The 27,359-nt window shown below is 50.6% G+C and overlaps 1 protein-coding gene across 3 annotated transcripts in view; it reads left to right on the forward strand.

The window, feature by feature from the left end:
• The window catches only part of LOC130681005 (liver carboxylesterase-like), a 52,769-nt gene extending 37,118 nt beyond the window's left edge, over positions 1 to 15,651 (forward strand). For all 3 annotated transcript variants that reach the window (XM_057492950.1, XM_057492951.1, XM_057492952.1), the window contains 9 exons: positions 1,363 to 1,467; positions 2,927 to 3,031; positions 5,378 to 5,416; positions 8,325 to 8,465; positions 9,886 to 9,966; positions 10,232 to 10,379; positions 13,869 to 14,000; positions 14,927 to 14,999; positions 15,273 to 15,651. In XM_057492950.1, coding sequence (XP_057348933.1) covers positions 1,363 to 1,467; positions 2,927 to 3,031; positions 5,378 to 5,416; positions 8,325 to 8,465; positions 9,886 to 9,966; positions 10,232 to 10,379; positions 13,869 to 14,000; positions 14,927 to 14,999; positions 15,273 to 15,456 — 1,008 coding nt within the window. In that variant the 3' untranslated portion in view covers positions 15,457 to 15,651. The remainder of the gene's footprint in view (positions 1 to 1,362; positions 1,468 to 2,926; positions 3,032 to 5,377; positions 5,417 to 8,324; positions 8,466 to 9,885; positions 9,967 to 10,231; positions 10,380 to 13,868; positions 14,001 to 14,926; positions 15,000 to 15,272) is intronic.
• The last annotated feature ends 11,708 nt before the right edge of the window (positions 15,652 to 27,359 follow it).

Raw genomic sequence — 27,359 nt, forward strand, 5'->3', positions numbered from 1 at the left:
TAATGGCCAGACTCTCTTGGCCCCAGGAAGCTCAAGAGCTCAAGTTAGCATCGTGGAGCCATTAAGGACCTCTCACCATAGCCTGCAGCAGTGACACTCCTACTCTTCTAACTTGTTGAGCTCTCCTTCTCCTCCCCAATCATTTTAACATTAGGCCCAGATCCACTTCACTTCTCTTGAGAAGTAGGGTGGGTATAAATTATGAGTAAAAGGAGGGAATCACGAGAGCTTGGCAGAGTGTGATTGTTTGGATTGAAGGCAGATCTGCTTTCCGAGGGGACCTGAGCACCAAGTACCGGTCAGGTCCTCGTCTGGGGTGGTCCGATGGCCTGTCCCTGCTCCAGAGGGAGGGCAGCGGTCTCTGGGATTAAGGGATGGGACTGGGCTGGGGGAGGAGTGGGCAGAGAGGACTGGTGGGGGGATGGGGCAGGGGCTGTGGGAACCTGGGGTGGGGAGTGGGGCTGGGGGAGGCGCTGAAGGAAACAAAGATGAAAACCAAATCAGAAGGTGCTGGAAGCTGTAAATCCCTCTAGCAACCTCACAGTTGAGCAGAGGGTCTATTACTGACTGGTATAATAATATGTATTGGTTTCACGGTTAAATACTAGGATGAAAATATTTTTCATATTCAGTAAAATTGGAGAGAATGGAATAGTATGGAGAAACTCAGACAAAAAAGTATCCCTAATCCCATTTCCTAGGGATGTCACCATGGGCATTTTCTAGTGTTTTCCCATGACTCACTCTATCTGTCTATTAATCTGTCCATCTCTGATTTTTTAAACAAAAACCTTCCTTATCATTATAACATACATATCTCTCTAAATATTAAATACTCTTCCATGGTATTATTTTCTTGTAGTTGCATAGTATTCCACGGTAAGAATGAAGAATGGTTTATTTACCCAATCTCATAATATTAGAACCTTTGGTTATTTCCGAGTTAATTTTATTTTCCATTTTATTATAAACAGCCTGAGCATTCTTAGAAATGTGTGCCTCCATGATCATTTTTCTTAGGATGAACTCTGAGCAATGGAAATGTGGAATCAGAATTGTGTCTTTAAAGCGTTGCCAACTGCCAAGCTGTCTTTCAGATACTTTTGATTGTCGTAATCAGAGCGTGCCTCACACTCCGGTTCTGCCCCTCACTCTGCACTCCTGCCTCCTGCCTACTGAGATTTTCTTGGAGAAGCCAGGCCCCACGGTCAGCCTCGAGGGAAACCCTCGAGGCCAGGACCTGTCGTGTCTGAGCCCCAGCACCCCCAGGAGAATGAGCCAGGGCAGAAGTGCGGATGGGGATGGCTCTTGAAATCCTCTGCCCCAGGAGTGTAAACTCTCTTCCTGTGCTCTCTCCTCCAGGTGTTGTCTCCCCTGGCCAAGAACCTCTTCCATCGGGCTATCTCTGAGAGTGGCATGGTCATCAGTCCTGTACTGTACAGGCGCAGTACAAAGGACATAGCTCAGGTAGGGTCGTGCGCTGGATCGCCCCATGCCCTTTGCTGTGCACTGCTGGAGTCTGTAGGGGGTTTTCTTGCCATGGGATCCAGCTGACATCATCAAACAATCTTGGAGGTCAGAGGGCAAGGAGACACTTCACCCAACCTCCCAGTTTTCCCACTGACCAAACTAGGCCAGAGAACAGACCTTGTCAAGATCAGAGAGTGGTCAGGGCAGAGCCGGGCCTCAAACCCTTGACTCTGGACTGCTGGAGCGAACTGTCCTCTGACCATACTTTGCAGGGTGTGTCTAGGTGGGGTGCCAAGCTGGGCTGGGAAGTGGACTGTCCTTGTCTTGTCTGTCTGAGGGTCTGAGTTCTGGAGAGCCCACTTACAGCATGTGGGCCTGGTGTGTTTCCTCTTGGGGGGCCTTGTGACTGGGGCGGGTTCCTGGAGAATTCATGTTTTGATTCATTCAGTGACTCAGCAAATAATTTTGATCTAGCCAGGCATCTAGAAGTTTCCATGCTAATGGTGGAGATAGGTTAATGATGATAGAATCTCACAATTACAACACGTCAGTTGGGATAAGAGCAATAAAGGCTTCCCTGATGTCATAACAGAATATAAAAGGAGTACTTAGTCTAGTGTGTAGGGAGGGTTATCAGGAAAGGCTTTCTGAAAAACAGATCACTGAGTGGAGATCAGAAGGATGAATGGTCATTTATTTGGTGAGAAAAGAATATTCTGGGAAGAGGGAACACCATGTGTAAATGTCCTGTGGCGGTAGGAAGTGTCCCAGGTGAGACAGGGAGAATGGCTGATGTGGCCAGAGCAGGACACGCAGAGGGAACCTGGCGTGAGCTGCGGATGGGGACATTGGGAGGGGCCCTGCTGCACGGACCCTGGGGAGGAGCTGTCTTTATCCAGAGACTTAGGAAGCCAAGGAAAAGTGAGCAACAGGAGGCTCTCTGAGGAGTGCCCACTGGCGCCAGTGATGTGGCACGTTTTGGTAGGGTTTTGAGACTTGGTTTCGTGGATTGGTGAGGACAGCAGCCAGACACTGTGTGGAGCTCTGGGGAGCCCTGCGCGCTCCTCGAGGCCCCACCGTCATGGCGCATGGCTTCTCTCCCTCTGCACCTTTCCTTCTGGCTGCCCTCTGCCAGTGGCCTGCCTGAGGCCAAATGGCTAGAAAGTGGACATGCTGAGATTTGAAACCAGACAGTGTGATCCTGGATGTCATGCTCCTAAGCCCCACCCCATGCTGCCTCTCTTTAGACATTCAGCTTTGAGATCATTAACCCATTTTACCGGAAATAAGGTAACAAAGACAGGTTCATAGTGGGCGTGACTGGGACCCAGACCCGCCTTGTCTCCAGTATTGTCTGCTGCCCCTGCTGCCTTAGAGGTTGGGACAGAGCAGCTCTTTATTGACTGAGGGAAGGGACGTGGCTCTTGAATTCTGCTGTCACCTGTCATCTTTGCAGCAAATTGCTTTCTTTGCTGGGTGTAAAACTACCACCTCAGCTGCCATTGTTCACTGCCTGCGCCAGAAGACGGAGGATGAGCTCCTGGAGACGTCACTGAAGATGGTAAGTGTGTCCATTCTGTGGCCTTACAAGCTTTGGCCCCAGGAGTCATCACCCCAGCTGTCCCCTGGAACAGGGTCTCGCCTCCCTCCCAGGACCAAGTCAGCCTCTGGATCTGGATGGAGAATCTCTTTTTTTTTCTTTTGTATCATGAAGTGTCTCAAACATTAGCAAAGTCAAAAAACAACATAAGGAACAAATTATGTAATAATCCCCAAGCTCTACGAAAACCTACTATTTTGCCATTCCTATTTTCAGACATATTTTTAAGAAATTAAGCATTATATATTCCCAAAGGTAACTGCCATCCTGAATTGCGAGGGTGGGGTGATTAAGAACAAAGATTTCCAGAAAGGTTGTCATAATTTAATCCTCATTAATTTAGAAACTGACTCAGTTATAACTGAGTGGTGGCCCAATTTTCTAGATTTTCTGAGACTGCCTCAATTATGACTCTAGAATACCCATCCATCCATCCATTCACCCATCTGACCAACCATCCGTTCATCCATTTATCCATCCATCCATCCATCTTCTCATTAGCCACGTATCCACCCACCGATCTAACCACCTCACCAATATCCTCTCATCCATCCAATATGCATCCATCCATAATGTTCATTTATCTATTGTTAGTCATCTATGTATTGTCCAGCCATCATATATTTCTTCATCATCCATCCTTCTAAAATCAAATACCTGCCAGTTAACATTCATTTATTCACTTTTCCACCCACTTCACCCATACTCCATGTATTGGCCAACCCCATGCATTCATCCATGCTAAGTGTATGACGCAGTACCAGGGAGGGTGATGCAGACACGAATAGGATATAGTCCCTGCTCATAAGTTCTTATCCAAGGAGAAACACACCCATACACGCTGTGGGTTAAGTGTGGTGGGAGCACAAAGAGGGGATTCATTCATCATAGTAACCAAGAAGGTTACACCTGAGGATTGCTGGGTGCCTGTGGCACTGTGTCATCACAGGGGCAGGCACCCAGAGAATACAGCATGAAGGCTCGACAGGAGCTATTCTCTCAGGGTGGGGGTGGGGGTTTTGAATGTGAGCTCGGCATAGCCTGCACCCCTGCACTGTCTGGTCCACGGGTCCTGAGGACTCCTGGGCCCCCAGGGACAGGGCTCGAGCATTGGACTGCTGTTTCCATGGGCTGACTACAGTGTGGCCTTGGGGCTTGAATCCTGGTTTCTCAGATAAGGTGACCAAAGCATTTGAAGCATAAAAACACAACAGTTTTCTGATGCCTGGTAAGAGGCAATTGATTTCAGCAACTCTTCATGTGGCTCAAGAAGACCCACCTTATAAGGGGAGAGCTGGTGACTTTGAGAAAACCCAAAGGACCTAAGACACATACTGTCTTTCTGAGATTTTCTGAGATGATGGGGAAATGTCTCTGTGATTATCCACTTTCCCCAAACACACACACGTGCATGCAGGCACACACACCCACATGCACCCCTGGCTGGTAGGACTATGACCTTTCATAGAGGCACCCCAGCTGGTCCCTTGCTGCCTACTGCTAAGACCTGTTAGCTACAGGGTAACATCACAGTCAGTGCAATCTTAGTGAACACGGCAAAGAGAAGTGTGGAGTGTGGTGAATTTCAGTGAGCTTCTCTGTAAGTCATGACTTTCCAATGCCAGATGAGGAAATGTATCTCAAAGTACCTTGAGCAGAGAAAGAAATGTAACAGAATTTTCAGGTACCTAATTGAAAACGATAGTTCAGGAGTATGTGGCTTCAGGCATGGCTGGATCCAGATACACATACAGAATCATGAAGGATCTGTCACTATCCCTCAGTTTTTTAACCTCTCAGTATTGTCTTCACTCTTGGGCAGGTTTTTCCACCAGGAAGGTTAAAGACAACAGCAGCATTCTAGACCTACAGGCCTGCAAACCCTGTCACAGTAATCCCAGCAAAAGGTTTGGGGTAACTCTATTGGACTGACATGGGCATGTGCCCATTTCTGAAGTGAACCCTCGGGTCTGGGAGGTAGGGCACCCCAGGTCACAAATAGATGCCTGGATTCATGGAGTTAGAGTGGGAAAGAGGGGGATCCCCCAAAGGAAAATTGGGGTATTGTTGCCTGTGAGAGCAAGACAAGGAACTGGAGGAAGGCAGGGCAGGCCCGAGCACCACCGCCCTCTCGGGAGCTCCCTCCCCTCCCTCGCCTCGCTCCTCTGCCAGGCCTGCCCACTTCCTCTCGGCCCCGCCAGGGTGGCACCAGGAGAGAGAACTTGACCCCTTTGGCACGCAGGTCACAAGGATCAGCTTTTCTCCCAGAAGCCTTCTCACCCGTATCCTCTGCCTTTGTCTTCACAGAAATTCTTCTCTGTTGATTTTCTCGGAGACCCCAGAGAGGTAAGGACCTCTGATTTCTTGATTACAGGTTGTAAGTCTTCACACCTTTAAAGTCCACTTTTAAGTCAAGCATGAATGAAAGAATTCTCTCTTGTGGACTCACAGTGACCCCTGACGTCATGTCACGGAGGCCTGGAGGCGGGCATGTAACTGACCTGGGTAACGCAGCCCGGAGGCCCGGGGAAGGCCTGAACCTGTTCCCGTGACGCCCTGTCCAGGGCTCCCAGTCATCAACTCTGTGTTCCCTGGGCTCAGACTTCCCCACTCCCCACTTTTTATTTACACTTCCTGCTCCCAAAACTTCCCCTGAGGGAGAAGCTGGACTGGAAACTTCCACAATGGGGCGGTGGAGGAAACTGGGCGAGGAGCTCCTTCGGGAGCCTTCAGTGAGGAGCCCCGCTCTTCTCCCGGGAGGCTGCAGGGTTGCTTGGCTTCGCGAGCTGTGCTGCTTGTAGGACCATCTGGGAGGGAGCCATGAATCGCAGTCCTGAGGACACCACCCTCCTCCCAGCCACAAGCACACTGCCGTGGCGGCCTCCTCACCTCCCTCTCCTCCCCTCCTGCCTCCCTGCTGTTTCCAGGTTCCCATTGCATTACCTCTGCAACATCTCATAGTGCCGGCCTCTCCGCTCTCTCCCTGGGGATCGCAGTACTTAACCTTAAAAGGTGTTGTGATGATTAAATGAGATTCAGTCAGTCTTTTGCGAAGACTTAATTAACACTTACTTTGTGCCAGGACCTAATTTAGGAGCTGGGGCTATAGCGGTGAAACAGGCAAACCAGATACAATCCCCTGCCCTGTTGGAGTTAGGGAAGGGCGCTGTAAACAAAGAAAGTACGGGATGTGTTCGATGGTGCTCAGAGTTATGGAGAAAATGTAGTGGGAAATGGGGATAGAATTTGCCAGTGGTTTGGACTTACACGGGGTCAGGGAATGGTTCAGTGAGAAGGTGACATTTGAGCCACGTTCTGCAAGAGGCCAGGAAGCCAACTGTCAGGAAAACGGGAGGAAGAATGTTCCAGGCAGAGGGAACAGCAACCGCAAAAGCCCTGAGGCAGGAGGCCAGCGTGGCTGGAGAGGAGAGAGAGCAGAGAGAACAGGCTTAAAGATACAGAAGAAAAGGGAGGTGGTGGGGGTGGCCCTTTACAGGACTTGATTTTGCTTCCAAGTGTGATGGGAGGTATCAGGAGGGTTTTGAACAGAGGAGTGGCATGACCTTGGGTTTTAAGGATTCATCAGTTGCCGCGCTGAAATCCAGGGTAGGGAAGGCAGGGCAGGCGCAGGGGCAGCAGCTGGGGGCCGCTGCGCCACAATCATCCAGGCGGGGTCTTGCTCCCCCACAATGAGGCCCATAGCAGAGGGGTGGTGAGATCAGGATGGCATCTGGTTATTTTTAAAGTAATGGCTGACAGGATTTGCTAGTGGGCAGGCTGTGGGGTGTCAGAAAGAAGCCGTGAGACATGCCCCTGGGTGTTTTACCTGAGCAGGGCAATGCAGAGGCCCGCACAGGGGGCCCGCACGGGGGGCAGCGTTCGCACCCACTCTGGCCAACAGCAGTTACTCTGTCTCTCACTGCTGCTGGGGTCAGTCGGCACCTCCCGGACACCGCCCCAGTCAGATCCGACCCCCGTTGTCTCCCAGACTCTTACTATCTTCCTCCTTTCCTCTCCTTTCCTGCCTCCTTCCATGCCCCATGGGGCTACCAGATTTACCCTTGTAAATATCACTTGGCATATCACCACCTCCTTAAAAGGCCGACCTTCCTTACAAGACAAATCCCCTTGCCTCCATGGACTTAACTCCTTCAAATCATACCCGAATGGCTGTGAGGCGCTGGGCCCTGCAGAGGTGCGCTGCGCTGTCCGGCCCCCTCTCCACTCCACACCCCACAGCGTTCCTGCAAGCCCAGGAGCTTCCTGGGATCAGCGCTGTGCAGTGACACCTCTGTCACTTTGGTCATGCCGTTCTCACTGTCTGGAGCACCATTCGTTCTCCAGAGCCCTCTGAACTGAGCAGCCTTTTGAAGACAGGAGTGGTGGCCCAGAGGTCTTTTCCCCTGATGTCAGCCCCACTGCATTCGGATTTGCTCCCTTGTCCTGCCGAGTCAGATGCCCTTTGCAGAACTGCTGTAGCAGCCAGAACTGGCCTGTCATTCATTGGCTCTTGACAAGCAGACGCAGGTCCCAGGAGCCACAGGGCCTCACAGCCTGGGGGTTATCCAGGTCCACTTGCCATCAGTGGGGAACACGGCCCTTTGGGCTGGTGTGTATGTGAGGGGTTTGCAGTATCACTGCTGATGGACTACAGCTAATGCTTATCGAGCCCTTCCCAGGTACCTGGGGCTGTGCTGAGAGTTCTGCATTGTTCAGTCATTTAATTCCCATGACAGCCCATCTTATAGATGAGGCAACTGAGGTGCAAGCAGGTGAAATTACTTTCCCAAGTTACCAGCTAGTAAGTGGCAGTCAGGTTTCAAAGGCAGATAGTATTTGCTAATTCAAAGTTCATGGTGACTTCATAGCACTTAGCAACCAGGAATAACTGGAATGGACCGTGGATAGACAGCTGCACATAGATATGCATACACTTCAAATTGAGATATATACATATATGTTTTATACAAGTATATATAAAAATATGTAAATATGTACATATTTCCATACTTAAATACATGTGTACGTATGCCAATTTGAATGAAGATTTGCACCCACTCACCCCCAACCATTCTACTGTCTTCTGCCCTCTGGGGCCACACAGCCTTAGCCCCTTTTGTCAGGACCCAAAGTTCTTTGGCCGCTGCCCATGGCCACGCAGGTCTGTGGTGCTGGCCTTGTGCTCAGACAGGCGGGGATGGGACTTGGGTGAGGCCTGGAGAAGGAAGCCCAGACAGCCCCCGCCTTCCCCCAGAGCTGCCTCCTCCTGCCCACGGTGGTTGACGGTGTGCTGCTCCCAAAGATGCCGGAGGAGCTTCTGGCCGAGAAGAAATTCAACGCCATTCCCTACATCATCGGCATCAACAAGCAAGAGTTTGGCTGGCTTCTTCCCACGGTGAGCGGGTGCGGGTTCCTTAGACCTGCTGCCCCTGCCCACTCTGGTCTCCTTCTCCAGACCCCCGCGGAGGCCGGGACAGCTGTCCCCTTCGCGCAAGTTGACATTACTGTGGAGACCGTCTCTGGGATGGGCCAGCCGTCCCCTGGGTGGTGGGAACCCAGGCCAAGAGTGCTGAAATGTTGGTGCCGGGGGCCCTGCAGAGATAATCTTTGGGCAGATGGGGAAACTGAGGTGCCCTCTCCACAGACCCCACACTTGCTGCTACTATCTAACTGGAAACACTGGCACTTCCTTCCTCCGGAGTTGAAATCGACTTCTAAAGGTCTGGAGGGCTTGCCCTTCTGTCCAAGGTAAACAAAGCTGGCCACTGGTTGAAGTGGTTTCAGTCACACTGTCAGTTGGGAGACGCAGTCACAGTCGGGAGAAGAGACCAGTGTGCATTGAACTCAAGTCCCCGAAACAACAGGCTGGAGGCCTTCACAGGCTGGGGTGTGTTAAGGGGACTGCAGGGTGTGAGGGGCTTGTCCCTGTGCATGGGCCACCTGGATTTGTTAAGTGGCTCAATTTGGAGGAGAAACACACTTCTGTCTTTATGACAGGCGGCAGGGGTACTCGTTGAAGCAAGACGCCCACTGATGTCAGACATTTACCCTCCCAAGGGAGGAGGAGAGAGTGAGGTGTCTCCTGAACACTGGCACTTCAAGGAGATGGCGCTCAGGCCCTGAGGAAACGGTTCTGGTGGCAGATTTACATCTCAAAGGGCAGAGACAGGATACATAATTGCAGGCTTTCTAAAGTAGCTGCTCTGAGAGGGCCTTTAGGGACCTATCTGCCTGTTTGCAGGTTTTGGCTAGAACAAACAGTAAATCCTCCTGGCAGGTATTTTTAAGGGGGTCTGGGGTCATCCTAGGGGTCCAGCCTTAAGCTTCTAGAAGCTATGCTAGAATGTGGTCAAGTCTCCTGGTGCAGAGGTTTGGGTGGAGTTACGCGTAGGGCTCTGTAGTTCTCCCTCCAGCACAGTTCCAGGCATTACACTGAAGTGGCAGAGCCACAGGGGGCATTTGTGAGGCCTGTGTCAGCTGCCCCAGAGCCCTCCGCTTCAGCACCAGCCTGGCTGAAACCTTCCTCTCTGTCAGGATGACCAGTGTGGGGGCTGTAGCCTAATCTGTACATAAATTCATGTTGCAAAGCACTGGGACAGCTTCTCTTAATGTTTACTTTGTCCTCTTTGCACTCCTTGAGTTTCTGGATATGGTAAGTTCATTTGATTCATTGATTTTGTCCAATTGGTCAAAGACCTGCGCTCGTGAAGATGTGGCAAAGTGACCATCAGCCCTCATGGGCTTGCTTGCTCGGTCATTGTGGTTCTTCTCACTAATTCCCAGTGATCACAGCTGCTTGACCTTCGTTTTAACAGCTAATGGGCTACCCGCTCTCCGAAGACAAGCTGGACCAGGACACAGCCGCATCCCTCCTGTGGAACTCTTACCCCCTTGTTGTAAGGAATCATGGGAACTGGCTGAGACGCAAAGAGGGGCAGGGTCTTATCCCAAATTGCAGAGCAATTAACAGGCAGAATGAAGCCTGGGGCTGGATGGGTCTGCCCCCATCTTTCTCCGTTCCCACCTTCCGTTGGGGGGGCAGGGGGTAGGGAGTGCCCGGGTGGAGAGGTTCACCGCTCACACCAGCCTTCCTCCCTGGCTGGAGAAGCTGTGTCGTTCCCCAGGGGGTCGGTGGTCCCTTTCACTGTTGCTCCATTTCAGAACATCCCTAAGGAGCTCATTCCAGTGGCCATTGAGAAGTATTTAGGAAGGACAGATGACCCTGTCAAAAAGAAAGACCTGTTCCTGGACTTGATGGGAGATGGGATATTTGGTGTCCCATCTGTGATTGTGGCCCGTTTCTGCAGAGGTGAGTCAGGAGAGGGACACGAACTCTGTCAGCCTCACTCTCTGTCTTGTCAGCGCCTCCATATAGACATATATGTGGGAACTGCCAAGGGTCAGGCCTCCAAGGCCAATTCCATAGGACCTGGGGTGGAACACTGTCTCATTTTGGTTTCCGCCAGAAGCCAACTCTGAGATAGGATCCAAGTGCAAGTAGATTATTTCAAGGTGATCCCAGAAAACACCAGTAGAGGAGTGGAGAAGTGACATGGAAAAGAGAAGGTAGCCAATCAGTGCTGCCCTGCAGAGTATCTGCTGTGGACACCTGGATCTGGAGAAGGGAACCAGCAAGGACATGTCTCAGGGGTCCCCCATGAGAGCATCAAGGAAACTGGAGTACTTATCCTTCAGTTTCCATGAGTCATTGGTTGAAGGCTGTTGCCAGGGGGTTGCTAATTCCCTGGAGCTCTGACCTGCTGCACCTGGAGCAGAATGATCTCAGGTGGCTAAAGGTGTCAGGCAAAGGTTTCAGATGCCAGAGCGGGAAGTCAGGCTGGCATGCCCAGAAGCAGGGGATATGGTGAGGCACCAACAGCATCTGCCACACGGGCTCCTCTCCTGAAGTTACTGTGATCCATGGTGCTGGAGGGCAAATCTTAAGAAGATGTGTCTTGGAAGGTCTCCAAAATCAGAGCTGGCTGCAAACTAGTTTGTTAACTAGCAGAGCTGGGGTTAGAGTGAAGTCAAGATGGGATCAGGAGGGTGGTCTGAGATCAAGAAAGCCAGAAGAAGTGAGCAGTGGGAGGTCCGGGGACAGCGGTCTAGAGAAGGTCAATGTCTGCAGCCGGCTCCTGTCCGTCCTGCTCGTTGCTGGGTCCACCACGGGACCTTCCGACACTGATGCAAGGCGGTGTGGGTGGAGTGTGAGGTCAGGCCTGGATGAGCTCAGCTGGAAAGGTGGCCCTTCTGGGTACCTTCTGAGGGCCTCACAGGACCCTTCCTTTCCTAGAAGCTCTCCTTTACCTAGTCTGCAAGCCAGGAAATGGTTCTTTGGGCCAGACAGACCTCTCTCTAACCATGCTGCAGGGGTTTTAAGATTGAGACTTTACATGCATGATAAAAAGTAGCTATAGCTGCCCTGCCATGTCCCCAAGCACTCAATACAGTGATGTCCAGGTGCCAACTATGCTGCCTCCCCCTGGGGGTCCTGATGAGACTCGCTAGCCAGGGGCTGCCTGGGGTCAAGTCTGTGCTTTCATAAACTTGGTCTTGCCTTTTGACATGTGTCTGATTTGTAGCAGGCATTTTTTTCTACATCACCTGCTGGTCCCAGCCATCCTGGACTTGTGTTTTTAATCTGATATCTCATGACATAGAGTCCAGGGTCTTTTTCCAGGACTACACAGATTTTTATCAAAATTATTCTTTCAGTTTATTTTTGTTACTTTTTGATTAAAAAAATAACTTTTCTGAATATAAAATTCATATTGTAGAAAGTTTTGAAAGCATGGGAAATTTGAAGGAAACACTACCTTCACTTGGAAGTGTCTGCCATAAATTATTGGTCTATTTTCTTCTAATGATCTTTCAACGTCTTACATATAATTAAAAAATCAACTTTATGTCTTTTGCTTCTATAAACTGTATTATAGGAATTTCCTCAACACCAATAAAAACTCATCAAAAAAACATCCATTATTTCGTGGAATGATGCATCACAATTTTCTTTCACATTCCTGTGCTGTTGGATATTTCGTCTGGCTGCTCATATTTTGATGCTACAGAAAACATGCTCAGCCTTCTGTGCATGAATCTTTAGCCAAGTCCCTCATCATTTCCTTAGGATTGGTTATTAGAAATGAAGTTACCAGGCTGGGCCATCGGAACATTTTAAAGTTCTTGATTCATACAGTGCATTTGGTTTTCAGTGTTTAAGAGTGGGATTTCTTAATTCTCTCACTTGGGATACACAGATTAAAAAACAAAAACTGCTGCCAATTTCATAAGCTCTTCCTCGCAAAAAAAAAAAATGACGTTTTAAATTGTGTATTTTTGATTACTCTCTGTCCCGCTCTGCTTCTCTTATTCCTAATTGTTGTTATTTAATCTGTGCCCTACTTTCCTTTGAAAAATTGTGTTGTGATTGTAGGGATTTTGTAAATCTCAGTGGTTTAAGGCAGAAAGTTAAAAGAAGTGAGAGAGAAAGAGCTCTGTCTTGGGAAGCATGCGACTACAAACTCTCATTCACAGTAGGTCTTTCCTCGGTGGTTGGGTTCTGAGTTCCTTTCAAAGACTTTTGAGCAGCAGAGGCAGTTATGCTCCCTCTGTTGGGTGAGCTCCACTTGACCTTGAACAATACCTCTTGCAAAATCAGGGGTGGGGAAGGTCACTAAATAAATGCTCTACCTCCTCGTGTCAGGATGGCATATATTGTTTAGCTATTTTGTGACTGAATACTTAATGACATGAAGAAATTTCAGTCATTACAAAATAACATATACAGTATTACCCCAATTTTATATACATAAAAGGGATCTGTGCTAAAATATTAATAGAAGTTTCTCTGGTGGGATTATATGTGATCTTTTTGTTCATTTTTCTTGTTTCTGCATTTTCCAGATTTGCTACTCTACCTAAGGGGGGGAAGTCACAAAATTTCCCCACCAGCCTGACTTGGGGCCAGACCCTTTCCCTACTCTGCTGTGCGTGGCATTCTTCCTGGTGCAAAGCCCTGAGCTCCCGGGCCAGTGGCCCACCAGTGAGGCCGAAGGAGCAGGGCCAGGCAGGTCTGAGGAAGCTAGAAGACTGACACCTTCTGTGGGGGAAGGAGAGGGGCTGGTGTGCACAGGGGCAGGGGAGCAGAGGAGGGGCAGCCTTGTCCTTCCTTGGCATCTCTTCCACCATGGCCACCTTAGCCTTCCCTGGGCCCTGCAGGAAACGAGATATGTGAGGTGACAGAGAAATCAGAAATGCTGAGCTTGCAGCTTCCTGAGACCCCGACACAAATTTCCCCACTGTGCACATTTGTATGTAGATTTCCTTGCTTTCAGACCAGCAACTTGGATTTGCTTCTCTCCTCTTAGAATAGGTGAGAAAAATACTCAAAACACTCAAAATTGAGCAAAATAGAAGACATCTATTGTGCTACAGATATTTTCCAAAGGAATTAAAATGAGCCTGTTATCAATGAGCTACAGTAGTGTAAACAGTGAGCATATAGTTGTTCTTGTGTTTGAACACATCAGCAGGCAAAGGGGTGAATTGACTCAGTGCCCCAAAATGATGGTATTTTGAATGGATTTACCCAAAGATTTAACATTCATTTAACAGGGGTTCCTGCAGGGCCACACAGCATTCAGCACACGGCACTCACAAAGGGCAGCTGCTGTGAATGTTGTATATCAGGACCCAGGCGTGCCACCAATTCCTTGAGTGCTTGGAACCCCTGGGGACCTTGGTACCATGCAGCTGTGCATCTGGTGAAATGAACTGTGCAGGAATCATGTCTTTTCAGATGCCGGACTCCCCACCTACATGTATGAGTTCCAGTATCGCCCAAGCTTCTCATCAGACATGAAACCTGAGAAGGTGACAGGGGACCATGGGGATGAACTCTTCTCAGTCTTCGGGGCCCCATTTTTGAAAGGTGATGACCCTTTGGTGACTACAAACTTGGAGTTCAGAGATTTGGGTTCAAGTCTTGAGGTTGGGTGGCCCTGGGCAAGTTCCTCCTCTCTAGGTCTTAGTTTCCCAAATTCAAACCATAGTAGATTTGAACTACAGAGATTGCCAGTCTTTCTCTTGCTGTGACGTGTGTGTTAGAGGACATGCATCCATGTATTCTAAGGACCTGGGCCTGGGCATCGACAAGAGGACAGGTGGTGGGTCACCTGCAGGGCCCCTCAGGGGCTAGGATGCCACCACTCACTTCCCACTCCCAAGAGCATGTCAGAGTGTGAGGGAGGGTACAGTGAGAATCGGGGCTGATGTGTGTCAGTCTGTCTAAAACCCCTATCTTTTTTAACTTAATATATTTAACTGTACAATATTTGAAAGGAACCCTTTCACAAATGTCTCCAATGCCTGAACTCCCAGCAGTTAAGACGACTTGCATGTGACCCACCTCAGGGCTGTTCTGTGCACCAGTGCCCTTGGGCATTTCCCGGTTGGTGACTCCTCAGGGCCACTGCTGGGTTATTTTTTGGATTCTATGAAAATGTGGGTGGGTGAAGGAGATTCAGACCAGATTCAGCAGAGAGCATTTCCAAGGTGCGGCTGCTGTTGAGGGAACCCCAGGCTGTGGGATTGGCCCCGAAGAGGAGGTGGGCGTGTGGGCACCCAAAACAAAGACAGCCAGCGTATGGTTGGCTGTAGGCCCTCACCGAGCCCTAGATCGGTAACTCGCAAGCTTGAAGTGCACATAAGTCACCCAGGAGCTTGTTAAAATGTAGGCGTCGACTCAGTAGGTCTGGATTAGGGGCTCAGGTTCTGAGTGTCTAACAAGCTCTCAAGGGCTGCCGTGGGCCCATAAGCTGCACTTTGAGTAGCAAAGGCTTTTCTCCTTCCCCACAGGGAATGTGTCAGAAGAGGAGACCAAATTGAGTAAGACGGTGATGAAATTGTGGGCCAACTTTGCTCGGAATGGGTGAGCCTGGTGGCAAAGATGGAGCAGGGCTGGGGAGGGCATGTCTGCTGGGAAGGGGCAGCTTCTACCGCTGGACGATCCCCTGGCCCTGTGCCCTCCAGCAGCGAGAGCTCCCTGCAAGTGGACCCACTGCCCGGGATTTCATGAGCTCCCTGCCTCTGGAGGCATCTGAGCCTCTCTCTTGGCGGAGATGAGGCCAAGGGTCCTGCATATCTCAGGGCTGTTGGGATCACACAGTAACTTGGGGGAATTTTTATTTGATTCTTTTTCCAGGAACCCCAATGGGGAAGGACTGCCCCACTGGCCGGTGTATGACCAGAATGAAGGGTACCTGCAGATTGGCGTCCCCATTCAGGCAGCCCAGAAGCTCAAAGACGAGGAAGTGGCTTTCTGGACGGATCTCCGGGCCAAGTCGTCAGCGAGGGAGCCACTCCAGACAGAACACATTGAGCTGTGAATGGGCCGCCCAGCCAGATTTGGGGGCCCAGGGGAGCCCAGATAGGGGCACTCTCCAGAAGGCGCTTATGCCCCAAAGGGGCATTTTATTCTAGAGGCTGGGGGATTGTCTGGTAGAGGAGGACAGAGGCCAGGTTGGGGGAATTTCTACACCTGTGGCTTCAATTTTGGGAATAAATTTTCTTTTGGAGACCAAGTCAGTATTATGTCTTGAGCAGGAGATAAATGCATCCTCCCCAGAGAGAGAAGGGTGAACAGGGAGGGCACCTTGGCAGGAAGTTGCCTCTGGTGGTGATGGTTCGGCCCATGGGGCTGCTTGGGGGGACTCTGCCTCGGCTCCATGGCTCTGGACCCCAACAACTTCCAGCAGCAGGATGTGGGGTGGCCAGTGCACAGTGACCCTGGGGTACTTTGTATGGCCCTTCCTGAGTCTCTGTAGGCCTACAATTCTTTCTTCAACATCCGTGGCATCTTCCTGGGTCCTCCCTGAAGCCATCTCTGCCAACAGCTCTTCTGAGCCCCTTTTGCAACCTGGACCACTTCAGGCCCCAGCAGCCATCACCTTGATGTGAGTCCCCAAGGTGCCACCCCAAAACTACCTCTGTCCAAATCCCAGGGGTGACGTCTGGCTTCAGTCGGGATGTACTAGCTCTAAGGAGGGTCGCCTCTACCCTAGCAACAAGGAAAAGCAGGATTGTCCTCAAAATCATGACTTTCATTGAACGCCCTGAAGAGCTGAGGTTGCAAGGTGAACAGTTAGCCTGGAATCTCACGGAAGATCAGCATTTGGTGGGAAGATGGGGTGTGAATGCTGGCTTACCCTCTGCCTACAGGCAGAAGCTGGAGTCACCATCCATGGGAAGAGAATCACCCAGAACATTCTAATCAAGTGCTATAGGGCAAGAGCATAAAATCCATGGGAGAAAGGCTCTCCATGGACCTCCATTAGGGACTCATGAGAGAGACTGGGAGCAGGTGGAAAGCCTGGCTCTGGGGTGCAGGCCTGAAGTCCTGCTCAGAAGCTTCTCCCTTAAGGAACAAAATCCCTAAGCCACTGAGAAAAGGGCAGCAAGCCCACCTCCCTCAGGGCCCTGGGGAAGACCCACTGAGACTGAGGGAAAAATTAAAAACCCTCTTCTCCTGGGAGAGAGACAGGAAGCTGTTCTGGGTCCTGCTGTTCACTGCTGGGGACAGGCAGGGTCACTGAGGAAGCCCCCCACCTCCACGACAAAGGGACACAGGGCCTGCCTCAGTGTGAGGCTAGACCTCATCTCCTGACTCAATTAACTCAGCCCCCCAACACACACACACATACACACACACACACACACACACAATCCAACAGAAGAGGTGTTTCCTATTGCCTGTCATCAACACCATTTACTTCAGTTTCTGCTCTTCTGCACCTGCTGCAGAGGGACACTGGGGATCCCTCATCCCAAACTGCAGACACACAAAAAGCAAGAATACATGAGTCTTCATGCAGATGCACCGAATACCAGTCACGGAGGTCCCGCATGGTGGCTCGGGGTTGGTCCTTGTGGAGCGGTCCCCAGGACAAGGATCGAGTGCGGTGTGTATCTGGGAGGTGATCTCAGGAAGCGCAGGGAGAGGAGAGGAGGGATGAGGAAGGGAAAGCAGCGGAGCAGGGTGTGTTGTAAGCAGGGTTCCTCAGTGGACAACTTGGGTTCAGTCCCAGTGGGGACCAAGAGGAGGTGGCATGAAACAGCCTCAGAGGGTTCCCCCCCTGCCCAGAGGAGCCAGGAGGTTGAGAATTTTACTCTCATTTACGCAGGGCTTCTCTTCTCAGCAACCTGAGTGGCAACCAGGAGAAAGCCCTCAGGCATGGCCACCTGCCGCCTGCAGAGGGGAGCCACCTGTGCTTGGGAGCAGAGCGCAGGGAGCAGCTATGAGCAGGGTGTCCCTCTACATACGGACCAAAGGAGGCTCAGGGAGGGGAAGGAACAGGCCTGCCGTTACCAGACACAGCACGGGCCGTGCGGAGACCTCCTTGCCCCTAAGCCGGGGGGCTTTCAACCACGCTGCCTGGCCACCCGCAGGTTGGCACCCTCCCTCAGGGATGGCACTTGGCCTCTTGGCCATGCTCTCTATTGCCTGTCCCTCTGTGTCTGCCTGCAGCTGTGTCGCCTCCACACAGCTCCAGGGACAAGACTGACTCCATCAAACACACTCCCCCCGTTCCGGGCAGCTGTGAGAGGCCTGGAGCTTTGAAAATGCCATCAATGGATTTCCCTTGAAAAATCATGACTACACGTTGTGGGGGAATGGTGACGTGAGCTGGAGCCACTTGTAGACAAAGTGAGGACCTAAAATGGACACAAGCCAAGCAGCAAAAGAAAGACTGGAGATAAGAAAAGGCAGAAGGATTAGGAGAGTGAAAGCAGACCTCTCTGGGTCTGCCCTCACCCAGCTCTCCAGGGTACTCTGTCCTTTCTTTTTGACCCTAAATCTCCAAATAAACTCTTAATGTGCAACGGCGAAGGAAAAAAAAAAGTGAGAACCTGCAAAGGCTGAAAGAAATCCAGTAGATGAGAGGCTCCCTACCCTGGCTACCTGTTAAAATCACCTGAGCAGCTTTTTCAAAAATGCTATGATCCCTCTGGCCTGGGGAGGGGCCTGGGCATCTGGATTTTTTAAAAGCTCCCCTTGTTTAGGCGGTTTGCAGCCGGGGTTGAGAACCACCTATGGGGTCTGTGAGCTCCCGAGAGCGGAGGGTCTTTCTACAGGGCTTTGTATCTGCAGGGCCCGGGGCTGAGTCCGTGCTGAACATACGCATGGATGGGCGGCTGAAAGATGAGCGAGTGAGTAATGGAGTGGTTCTGCGGGTCCCTGGGGATTGCAAAAAATGTAGGCCCACTCCGGATTCCGTCAGTGACTGGGGGCGCTTGTTGTAAGACTGCAAGAAGCAAGAAGGAGAGCAGAGAGTCTACCGGGCCTTGAGCAGACAGGAATTCTGTCTGGTAATGAACGTGAGGAAGCTATAGCGATGGAGGCGTTTGGCCAATTCCCCTGCACCGGTGCTGTTATACAATGAGTTATAAGAAACATTGTCAGGTGGCAAATATATGTGTCCCAGGAGTATCTGGTCTTCATCCACAGTCCCGAAGACACTTCAGAGCCTTAAAGGTGGTGGTGTCTTGTTGTGTTAATGAGACATTTGGACCCCCACCCAAGGGTGGGGGATAGAGTTGAATCAGCCACTAGCTAGCGAGGAGTTGTCAATCATGACTATGCAGTGAAGCCCCCCAAAAAACCCACGAAGGGAGGATATCTCCCGTTTGCATCCTGCTTCTCTGGTGGAGAGAGCGTCCACGCTAGGGAACAAGAAAGCTTCCACGTGAGTTTCCACATGCCACCGAGCCAGGCCCCAAGCTCCACGAGGACAGACGCTCCTTTATCTGGGGCCCTGCCCTCTGTCTCTCTTCATCTGCCTGTTAACGTGCATCCTTTGCAGTATCCTTTATTAAACTGGTAAACGAGTGTTTTCCTGAGCTTTGTGAGCCGCTCTATCACGTTAATTGCCCTGAAGGGGGAGGTCGCTGGAACCCCCAATCTGCAGCTGGTTGGTCGGAAGCCCAGGGAACAGCCTGGGGCTTGCGCCTGGAGTCTGGAGTTCCCGGTGGAGGGCAGGTTTGCAGGACGCAGCCCCTAACCTGGGGGATCGGGTGCTGTCTCCGGGCAGATAGCATCAGAATGGAGTTGAGTCCTTGGACACACTGCTGGTGTTCTAGAATTGCTCGGAGTCCTGTGTGGGAAGGCCTCCTCCCTCCCACATGCATTGGAATCAGGTCCAGGAACCCGAAAGGAGTGATTGTGGAACACAGCTGCCCGCCTCTATGGCCTCTCGGCCACCCTGGCTTCTGCTTCCGCTGCTCTAGCCAGTGCCGACTGGGTCTGCTCACTGTAACCTCACTTTCCACTCCGTCCCCTCTCCTGACCTCTGACTTTCTCTGCACGATTTCAGTGCAAGCATCCTGAGAGAGAAGGCCTATCTGGTTGTGTCAGTCACCCTCCAATTCATACCGCCCAGGACTAGGATATGGCTCCCCTCCCACTAGGTCTTCTTGGCCTGTGTGCCTGCCCCGGACGGCTCAGCTGTGACCGGGCTAGCGGGGACAGGCAGAGCAGCCTACACCTCACCTCTCAGAAGGGCACCTGCGATGGCAGCCTTCTGAAGCTGACCCTTGTACCTGCAGGCCCAGCTCAGAGCCTCACCTGTGAGCATAGACAGTGAGGGATTGAACGAGAGATGGGCAGGTAACACAGGGTCAGCAAACACGATGGCCCTGCCCATTAGATACAACATCTCGGTCCACACAGACAGGCAAGAGAGGGGACTTCATTTTTCTTTTTAACAATTAAATTTAATTTGCATTTGAGCTCTCCCTGGGCTGGTGATATTTGAGAATCTTTCACCCACTTTCCTGGTTTGTGTCTAAGTTATAGGAGCCTCATTAATGCTGATTCTTGGTTGGGGGATAGGTAGCAATGAAGTCTCAGTATTATCATCTGGCCACATGAATCTCCTGAGGCCTCTAGGTCCCCATCCGGTCCTTAGATGTGGGCTTGGGTTGGCTGCCAAGCTAAGCAGGGGAAGCAAACTTCTTCTGTGTGGGGCCAGATAATAAACACTTTCAGCTTTCAGTGGGACATGTGGTCTCTACTGCAACACTTCAGCTCTGCTATTGTAGCAAGAAAGCAGCCAGAGACAATATGTAAACAAGTAAGTATGGCTGTGTTCCAGTAAGCAGTATTTATATAAATAGTCAGCAAATGAGATTTGGCCTGTGGGTCACAGTTTGCTGACCTCTGCTCTATAGTGTCATACCTCATTTGGGGCCAAAAGGAAAAAATATGCTATTTCACTGAGGCTCAGGCAGCTCTCTGAGGCTGTCTCAGACAGCATGAGCAGGTGAGGTGTGAAGATTCTGCACTGTGGAATGTGCATGGCAGCCCTAGATTTGTGCAGTGCCCAAACTGCACAACTGTATGTGGCAGTCCTGATTTAAATCTGTCTGTCCAGCTACTTTAAGAAGCCATGACTACTTGGGGCTTTGGATTCTCCCTGGGTTTTTCCAGGGTAGAGGTCCAGGTCTGCTCTCGGTTGCCTCAGAGGCCTATCCGGCTGTCTGTGGTGCTCTCCTAAGCTTGGCTTGGGAGAGAAGGAAATAGGGACTTCCATTCTTAGGGATTTCAGCGACACCACATCTTCTCTCCATCTTTCCAGCCCAGGAAATCTACATCTTGATCATCAAGTCTGGCTGTTACATATCTTTCACTCTTGCGAATCTACTTACTTTACTGAGATCTTCCAGGACTCAGACATATCACACTCAAAAGCTAAGAAATGAGTGGCTTTCTGTGTTCTACTCTGACATTAATTATCTAAACAGTAATCAAAACATATCCTAGGCAACTCAATAGCAAATTTGCAGGGACACAGTAAAATACGGGGTGAGGAAGGAGGGGCAGAAAAGAAGCAATAGTTCGTGGCTAGTGTTTCAAAATGGCCCCCACCACTCCTGGACTGAAAGCGTGTCAAGCAAGGGAGAGGCTTCAAGATCTTCACAGCATCAAAAGACCTGGTCAGTGGGTGTGAAGAAGTTCCACCACAGGAGTTCCTTTGTCCTCTAGAGCTGCCGAAGGGGATCCCTGTTGTACCACAAATTGGGGCCCTCCTGCCCCGTGGGGACCCTGCCCATGGATGAAATTTACACTGGGTCCTCACAGACCTGTCAGCCCTGGGCGTTAGGAGGGAGCCTCCTTCCTTTGCTGCCCCCCAGTCTTCCCCCATCCCTGGATGGTGGAGTGGGGGCGGGGGATGGGAGAGGAGACGCCCTTCCAGGGCTCCCGTCTGGTTGTAGCCTTCAATACCCAGCCCTTTGGTGAGAGCTGGTGTTCTCATTTTCCACTCATTTTCCATCATGTGGCCAAAGATACCCAACTGGTGTTCCTGGCCAGCATCTCCTCTTCATCTTTTGACACGCTTGGACAGGAAAGTGGTTATTTTTATTAGGCAGGAGGAATGTCCTACCCGAGGTCACCCAGACCCAGCTGTGCCACCAAGCGGTAACATAGGCCCAGGTGGCTGTTGCAATTCAGTCCTTGTGGCCACCAGCTCATTTGAGTTCATGTGTACATGGGCGCCAGGGATAAAAACAAAGGTCAGTTAGCTGGTGATCAGAGGCTTTGCTGTTAGTCTGGGGGCTCCTTGAGGTCAGGACTAAGGCCAGGTTTCATTTCCACGGTTCCCTGGCCAGTGCTTGGCAATGGGACGAGATGGATGAACTAAGAGACGGCTGGCCAGGAAGATCTTTATAAGGTGCAGGTGGACATCAGCTTTTAGTGATCTGTTGATTATAGCTTTGAAGCTTATAATAACAATAACCACTAGGGGTTACTGAATATTTATTACATGTCTTCTTAATAAAGTACTTTTCATATTAATTCAGATAGTCTTCACAGAAACCCTATGAGGTAAATAGTTGACCCCATTGAAGTTCCAAAAAATTAACCCCATGAAGTTCCAAAAAAACTCAACTAGTAAGTGACAGGTAGAACCAGCTACATAATTTTCTGTGCAAAATAAAAACAACCCCTTATTCAGAAAAGTATTAAGGGTTTTCAGATGGAGCTAGCAGAGCATTAAAGCAGCCGTGGAGCCGGGAGCCTTCTGTGAGCAGGGTCTCCTCCCCTCGATGGAGCTGGGATATGAACCTTGGCTGTCTGGCTTCAGAGCTTGAGTCCTTAAGCATAAAGCAACCCTCCCTTCCTACAAATCGTTTAAAACTCCTTATCTGCGCTGGTCCTGATCTCTAACTTACCTGACTCTGGCCAAAGGCACCCATTTGGCTGACAGTTCTTCGCTGCCCTCTTGTGGGCAATATCCGTATAGCTACAGCTCCTTCATACGGAACCAGGAGCTCAACTCAAGGTCAAGATTCCCAGGAACATCCCCAGAGAGTGGTGACTATGTCTGAGCTGTCACATCCAGGGACAGCATTCAGACGGGTCGCTTGGATGTTTCAGCCTCTGGATACTAATCGTGCCGAGGCTTCTTGGGTGGGAGCTTCCTAAATCATATTCCTCCCTCAAACTGAGATTAAATGCCTTGTGGCTCAGGTGGCCTCCCCAGCCTCCAAAACAGAATTCCTCCAGGTCCCAGCACCGCAGAAGTGCTCTGGACTCTATTCACATAGTATCTCTGCAACGGATCTACTGTGTGCCTCCCATCTGGGCTGGTGTAAGACTCCTAACTGGTCTCCCTGTGGCTATTCCCCACCCTACAGAGCCGTAGTGAGCCATCTGAATGGCCACAGTTGTTTCCATCTCTCTCCACACCCTTTGCCATGTGCCTTTGCAGCTCCACTCATTTAGAGTCTGGGCTGGCCTGTCGACTTGTACTGACAGCAGAAGTGATGGTGTGCCTGTTCTGGGCTCAGGCCCCAAACGCCTTGCACATGTCCACTCACATGACTGCCTGTGAAAAGCCCAGACTGACCTGCTGGAGAATGAGACACCACATGCAGGGGAGCCAGCCCGGGGGAGGCTGTCAGCCTCTAGCTGACCCAGCTCACCTGCCAAGAATGTTCCATTGTCATCCCTGGGTCTCACTGAATCCATAGTGAACTTGCCCGAGGCTGAAACCCATTGGTACGACACCCCTGTACTGATTCATGCCTCTGTGCTACCACTTGCTATTCTTGTGACCTGGAATTTCCCTGATGGCCCAGCTCGAGTGCCACCTGCAATGAGGAGCACTCTCTGATATCCCCCAAGGGGGGTGCAGATCAGAGGGTGCTGTGTGTCCTCAGCCAGTATGTGAGATGGGCTTGTCTCGTCATCTCTGTAAACCCAACCATCGACTGGAGCTGACCATGTGCCAGGTACTCGCCTAGACTCTGGAGGCAGAAATATGCATGAGTAAGTGGATGCTGCCTCCTGCCCCCAGAGGTGCTGGTCTTGAAAGATCACCTCAACAATGATCTTCCTGTGGCAAGTGCAGTGACGGGTGGTTTAGAGAAGGTTTTTTTAAGGGGATGGCATCTTGAGGGACAGAGAAGAGGTAACCAGTTTCAGAGAGATGGGGGAAGGACCAGGGATGTGTCCCCGGGTGTGTTTGTGGGTGCTCGTATGGTGGGATTGGCGCAGAAAGGTGGGCGAGACGAGGAAGGGGACTCTGGGGAGTGTGAATTTGCATTGAAGGCAATGGGGAGACAGGAGGACATCACATCAGCAGGCAGTAGGTGCCCAGTGACTGTTCCCTTATCATCACGCCATCCGCGCCGCCTCCCCCATCACACTGAGCGTGCCTAGAGGACCAGGTTATTCCTTTGTGTTCTCTAGTTCCTGGTCCATAGTAGGACTGGGCACGATTCTGAGCAATGAGTGAACGAATCCATTCAAGATACAGAAATATTGAACCAAACCGACCTTTTCACCCGCTTTTCACTCCTCTGGTTTGGGGGAATGCTGAGGGTTTAAACAGGCTCTGAGACAGGTCAGAGGACAAAGCCCGCAGTCCTCTCGGCTTCCCTGAGGCAAGAGTGCGTGTTGGTGCCATCTAGTGGCCACAGTGCACATGTTCTATTGTAATGAGCTTCCTAAGCAGCTGATGTGCCCTGTCAGGCCAGAGAAGGGGAGAGAGAGCCTGGAATGGGCAGAAATGCTCTGCTCAGCGGACATTCTCACCTGCTCAGCTGATGTAGAGCCAGATCTGTCTGTCCTCACCCTGCAAGACCTGAGTCCCCATAACTTAAAGCCAAGAGAGTAATTGATCTCGGCCCATAGGACACAGAAGTGCTTTTCTATGGCTGCTCATGGTACTTTCCACAATGGCAGATGGCAGACTCCAGGGTGAGGAGCCCACAGGAAGGGAGGCAGTGTCCTCCCAATATCCTGTCTTCTTCCTAAGGGAATTCTGATTCTGTCCAGGGCAGCAATGTACCCAGTACAATACTGCCTCCAGACTCCCTTGCAGCTAGAAGTTGCCCGGTTCCCTGGGTCTGGCGTAGGCAGACATCTGGGTGCGGGCGAGGGAATCTACTCTTCTCCGGAGTACAGAGGCACAGGCTCAGCGGGCCACTGCCTTCGCCCTTTCTCTTTATTTCCCTTCTTCCTTCTGAAAGGTGAGCAAGATGTCTGCACATGATTAGCCTTCTCTTCCATGAGCCTGAGAACCCCATGCTGTGGAGGGGGAGCAAGAAGCTAGAAGGAGTCCAAACCCCTGATGACTTTCTAAGCATCTCCAGAGCCATCCCGGGCCTCTGCACATGACCAGGCAGAAGCCCTCACTAAAGTCTTCCTCCCCGACCAAGGACACTTACTCCTCTAACTGCTGAAGGACACTCCTCCCCCGACCCACTGCTTATTTGTTACAAGAGAATGAGAAAACCTCATTTATTAAGAGAACAAGGTTAGACTTCTGTTACATGCACTCATTTGTCATGCTCACATATGTGTGTGTGTAATCTTTTGCATCTTAACAGTGAGACCCGATGGAACCTGAATCTGGCATGAAGAACTAGAGATCACAGGCTGTGTTTGGAGAAAGCCAGCAGAGGGAGACGGGAGACTGCTGTTCAAGATGAACTTTCCTTTACTAAAGTGACCTAGGGCAAGGCATTTGCTTCCTAGCACATTGTAGGCACTTAAATACACATATATTTAAATATATATGCATTTACATGTATTTACATCTAAGTATATATAAATAAAATGCATATAATAAATATAACATTAAATATAAATATATAGCAAAATAAATAAAATAAGGAATGATATATTAAATAAATAATACATATGAAATATATATTTATAAACAAATATATAAATCATTTGAGTATTTGTATATATGCATATGTAATGTGTATATAAATTACATATATGTGTACAGATTATGTATATGAATATATCTAAAATAAAACTATTTTTATATATAGCATGTATTTGTAATGGATAATGTATACATGCCTGTAAGGCTGGGGACCAGGGGCGATGGCATAACAGAGTGATTAAGTGCCCAGCCTGGAGCTGGACTTTCTGGGTCCAAGTCCCAGTGTTCACCAACTAGTAAATTACTTCATCTCTTTGCTACCAGTTTCTCCCACGTATGAATGGGGATAGTAATACCACCTCACGGACTTACTAGGAGGATTCGGTCAGGTGAAATCTGTAAAGCCCTTGGGACAGTACTGGCCCTGGATAATCCCACGTGTTTGCCAGTATCAGCTGAGGCCATGTCCTTGTGCGAGGTGCTGATGCTCCCCCGGCCTCAGCCCTCCTGGGAATCCGTGGGTTGTGAGTCTGGGAGGGCCCCATTCTCTCTCTGACACAGCCAGCTACTCCGGGTGCCATGTTTCCCTTCCAATCCCAAAAGTCGGTTGGGAGCCTCTGTAAATTTAATTGCCAAACTAATAATTTTAATCTTGACTCTGATGCTCCCTGATCTGACTGCAGCTCATGTGAAATGTCACAGTTGCAAAGTCCTTCCTTATCTGTGAAGCGTATCCATGCCTCAGGTATCCATGCTCCCCCTCACCCTCTTCCACTGGTAGGGTATTGTTACTATCAAGTGGCTGGAGATGGGGATTAGGTTCAATGGGAACTAGCGGGACTGTGGTGCAAAGGACAGGGACCTGGGAATGGACTCAGGGGAGGTGGTGGCCAGGTGCCCTGTTGTTGGGCTGGCCATGGCCTTCAGGCCTGCACCAGGACCACTGTGGCCAGGGGCTGGGTCTGTTTCGAATTCTCCTCTTCTGACCACAAGTCTGCCTATGCTAGGTGGGGATTCAGGACTAGAGCCTGAAGCTGCAGGGAGTGTGGGGGCTGCCCCTTGTATGATAACCATTGTCTGTTGCAGAAAAAATGAATCTGTGACTCCTAGGTATGTCCAGGCCACCATCCTTGCTAGGGCCTTTTCTGTGGACAGAGAGGATCTTCCTTGACTTCTTGCAGCCCAACCCCTCCCTACCTTCCTGTCCTGCTCCTCTGGCCTAGCTCAGCCCCTCCCAGGCCTGAGGCCAACAGAGCCGGTAGCAGATAAGCAGGACAGCAGAAGCCAATTTGTTGCCAACTCTTTCCAGAGTCTCTGCTCACCATACTTCTGTCTCCTCCCCTGGGTTGCAGCTGAGGTCAGGGCCTGCCTGAGATGTGGCCCGGCTAGGGAAGCATCTTCCTTCCAACAGCCTAATGGGAGCTGACAGCAGAGGGCTTGTGGGGCAGGTGGGTCCTGCAAATGTTTGGCTGTTGCCTGGCAGGCCTGTGGATGCTGGTATTTCCTGAAGCTGGCACTTTCTGCCCAGTTGGTCACATGCACTCGGGCCCAGGGAGACTCAAATGTGGCTACCCAAGCCCAAATTCAAACAGCAGGGGCGCCATCCTGAGGTGGGGGTGAAGGAACAGAGACACTTTTGGCTACAGGAAAACATCATAGCAGCTGGGCTGCCTTTGAAATAGGCAGAGATGAGTGAGAAGAAGGAAACAGACATTGACTATGTAGCTGATATGTACAAAACATGTAATAGCAAATTGCATAGCAGATACTGTTCCGAATATGATATTAACATTTAATCCTCCCCACAGTGCTATCGTAAGTGGCCCTGTCACTCCCATGTATAGGCAATGACCCAAGGCAAAGCCACGTTCAGTGCCTTGCCCAGGTTTGACGTGCTGAGTGACGGAAGCGGGCTTCGGATCCCGGCACTGCAGCCCCAGGGAGGTCGCTCAGACACGCACAGCCTCTCGTTGGGCCCTCTCCTCTCAACTCTCCCACGCAGTCTTACTCCCATCCTTCAGAAACAAGAAAGCATCCGATAGTTTACATAACTTGTTCAGAATTCCACAGTGGTGAGTGGTGGAGCTGGGGTTCAAACCCAGGCCTAG

The sequence above is a fragment of the Manis pentadactyla genome, chromosome 15 (assembly GCF_030020395.1).
Source record: "Manis pentadactyla isolate mManPen7 chromosome 15, mManPen7.hap1, whole genome shotgun sequence".
In the NCBI taxonomy this organism is placed as follows: Eukaryota; Metazoa; Chordata; class Mammalia; order Pholidota; family Manidae; genus Manis; species Manis pentadactyla.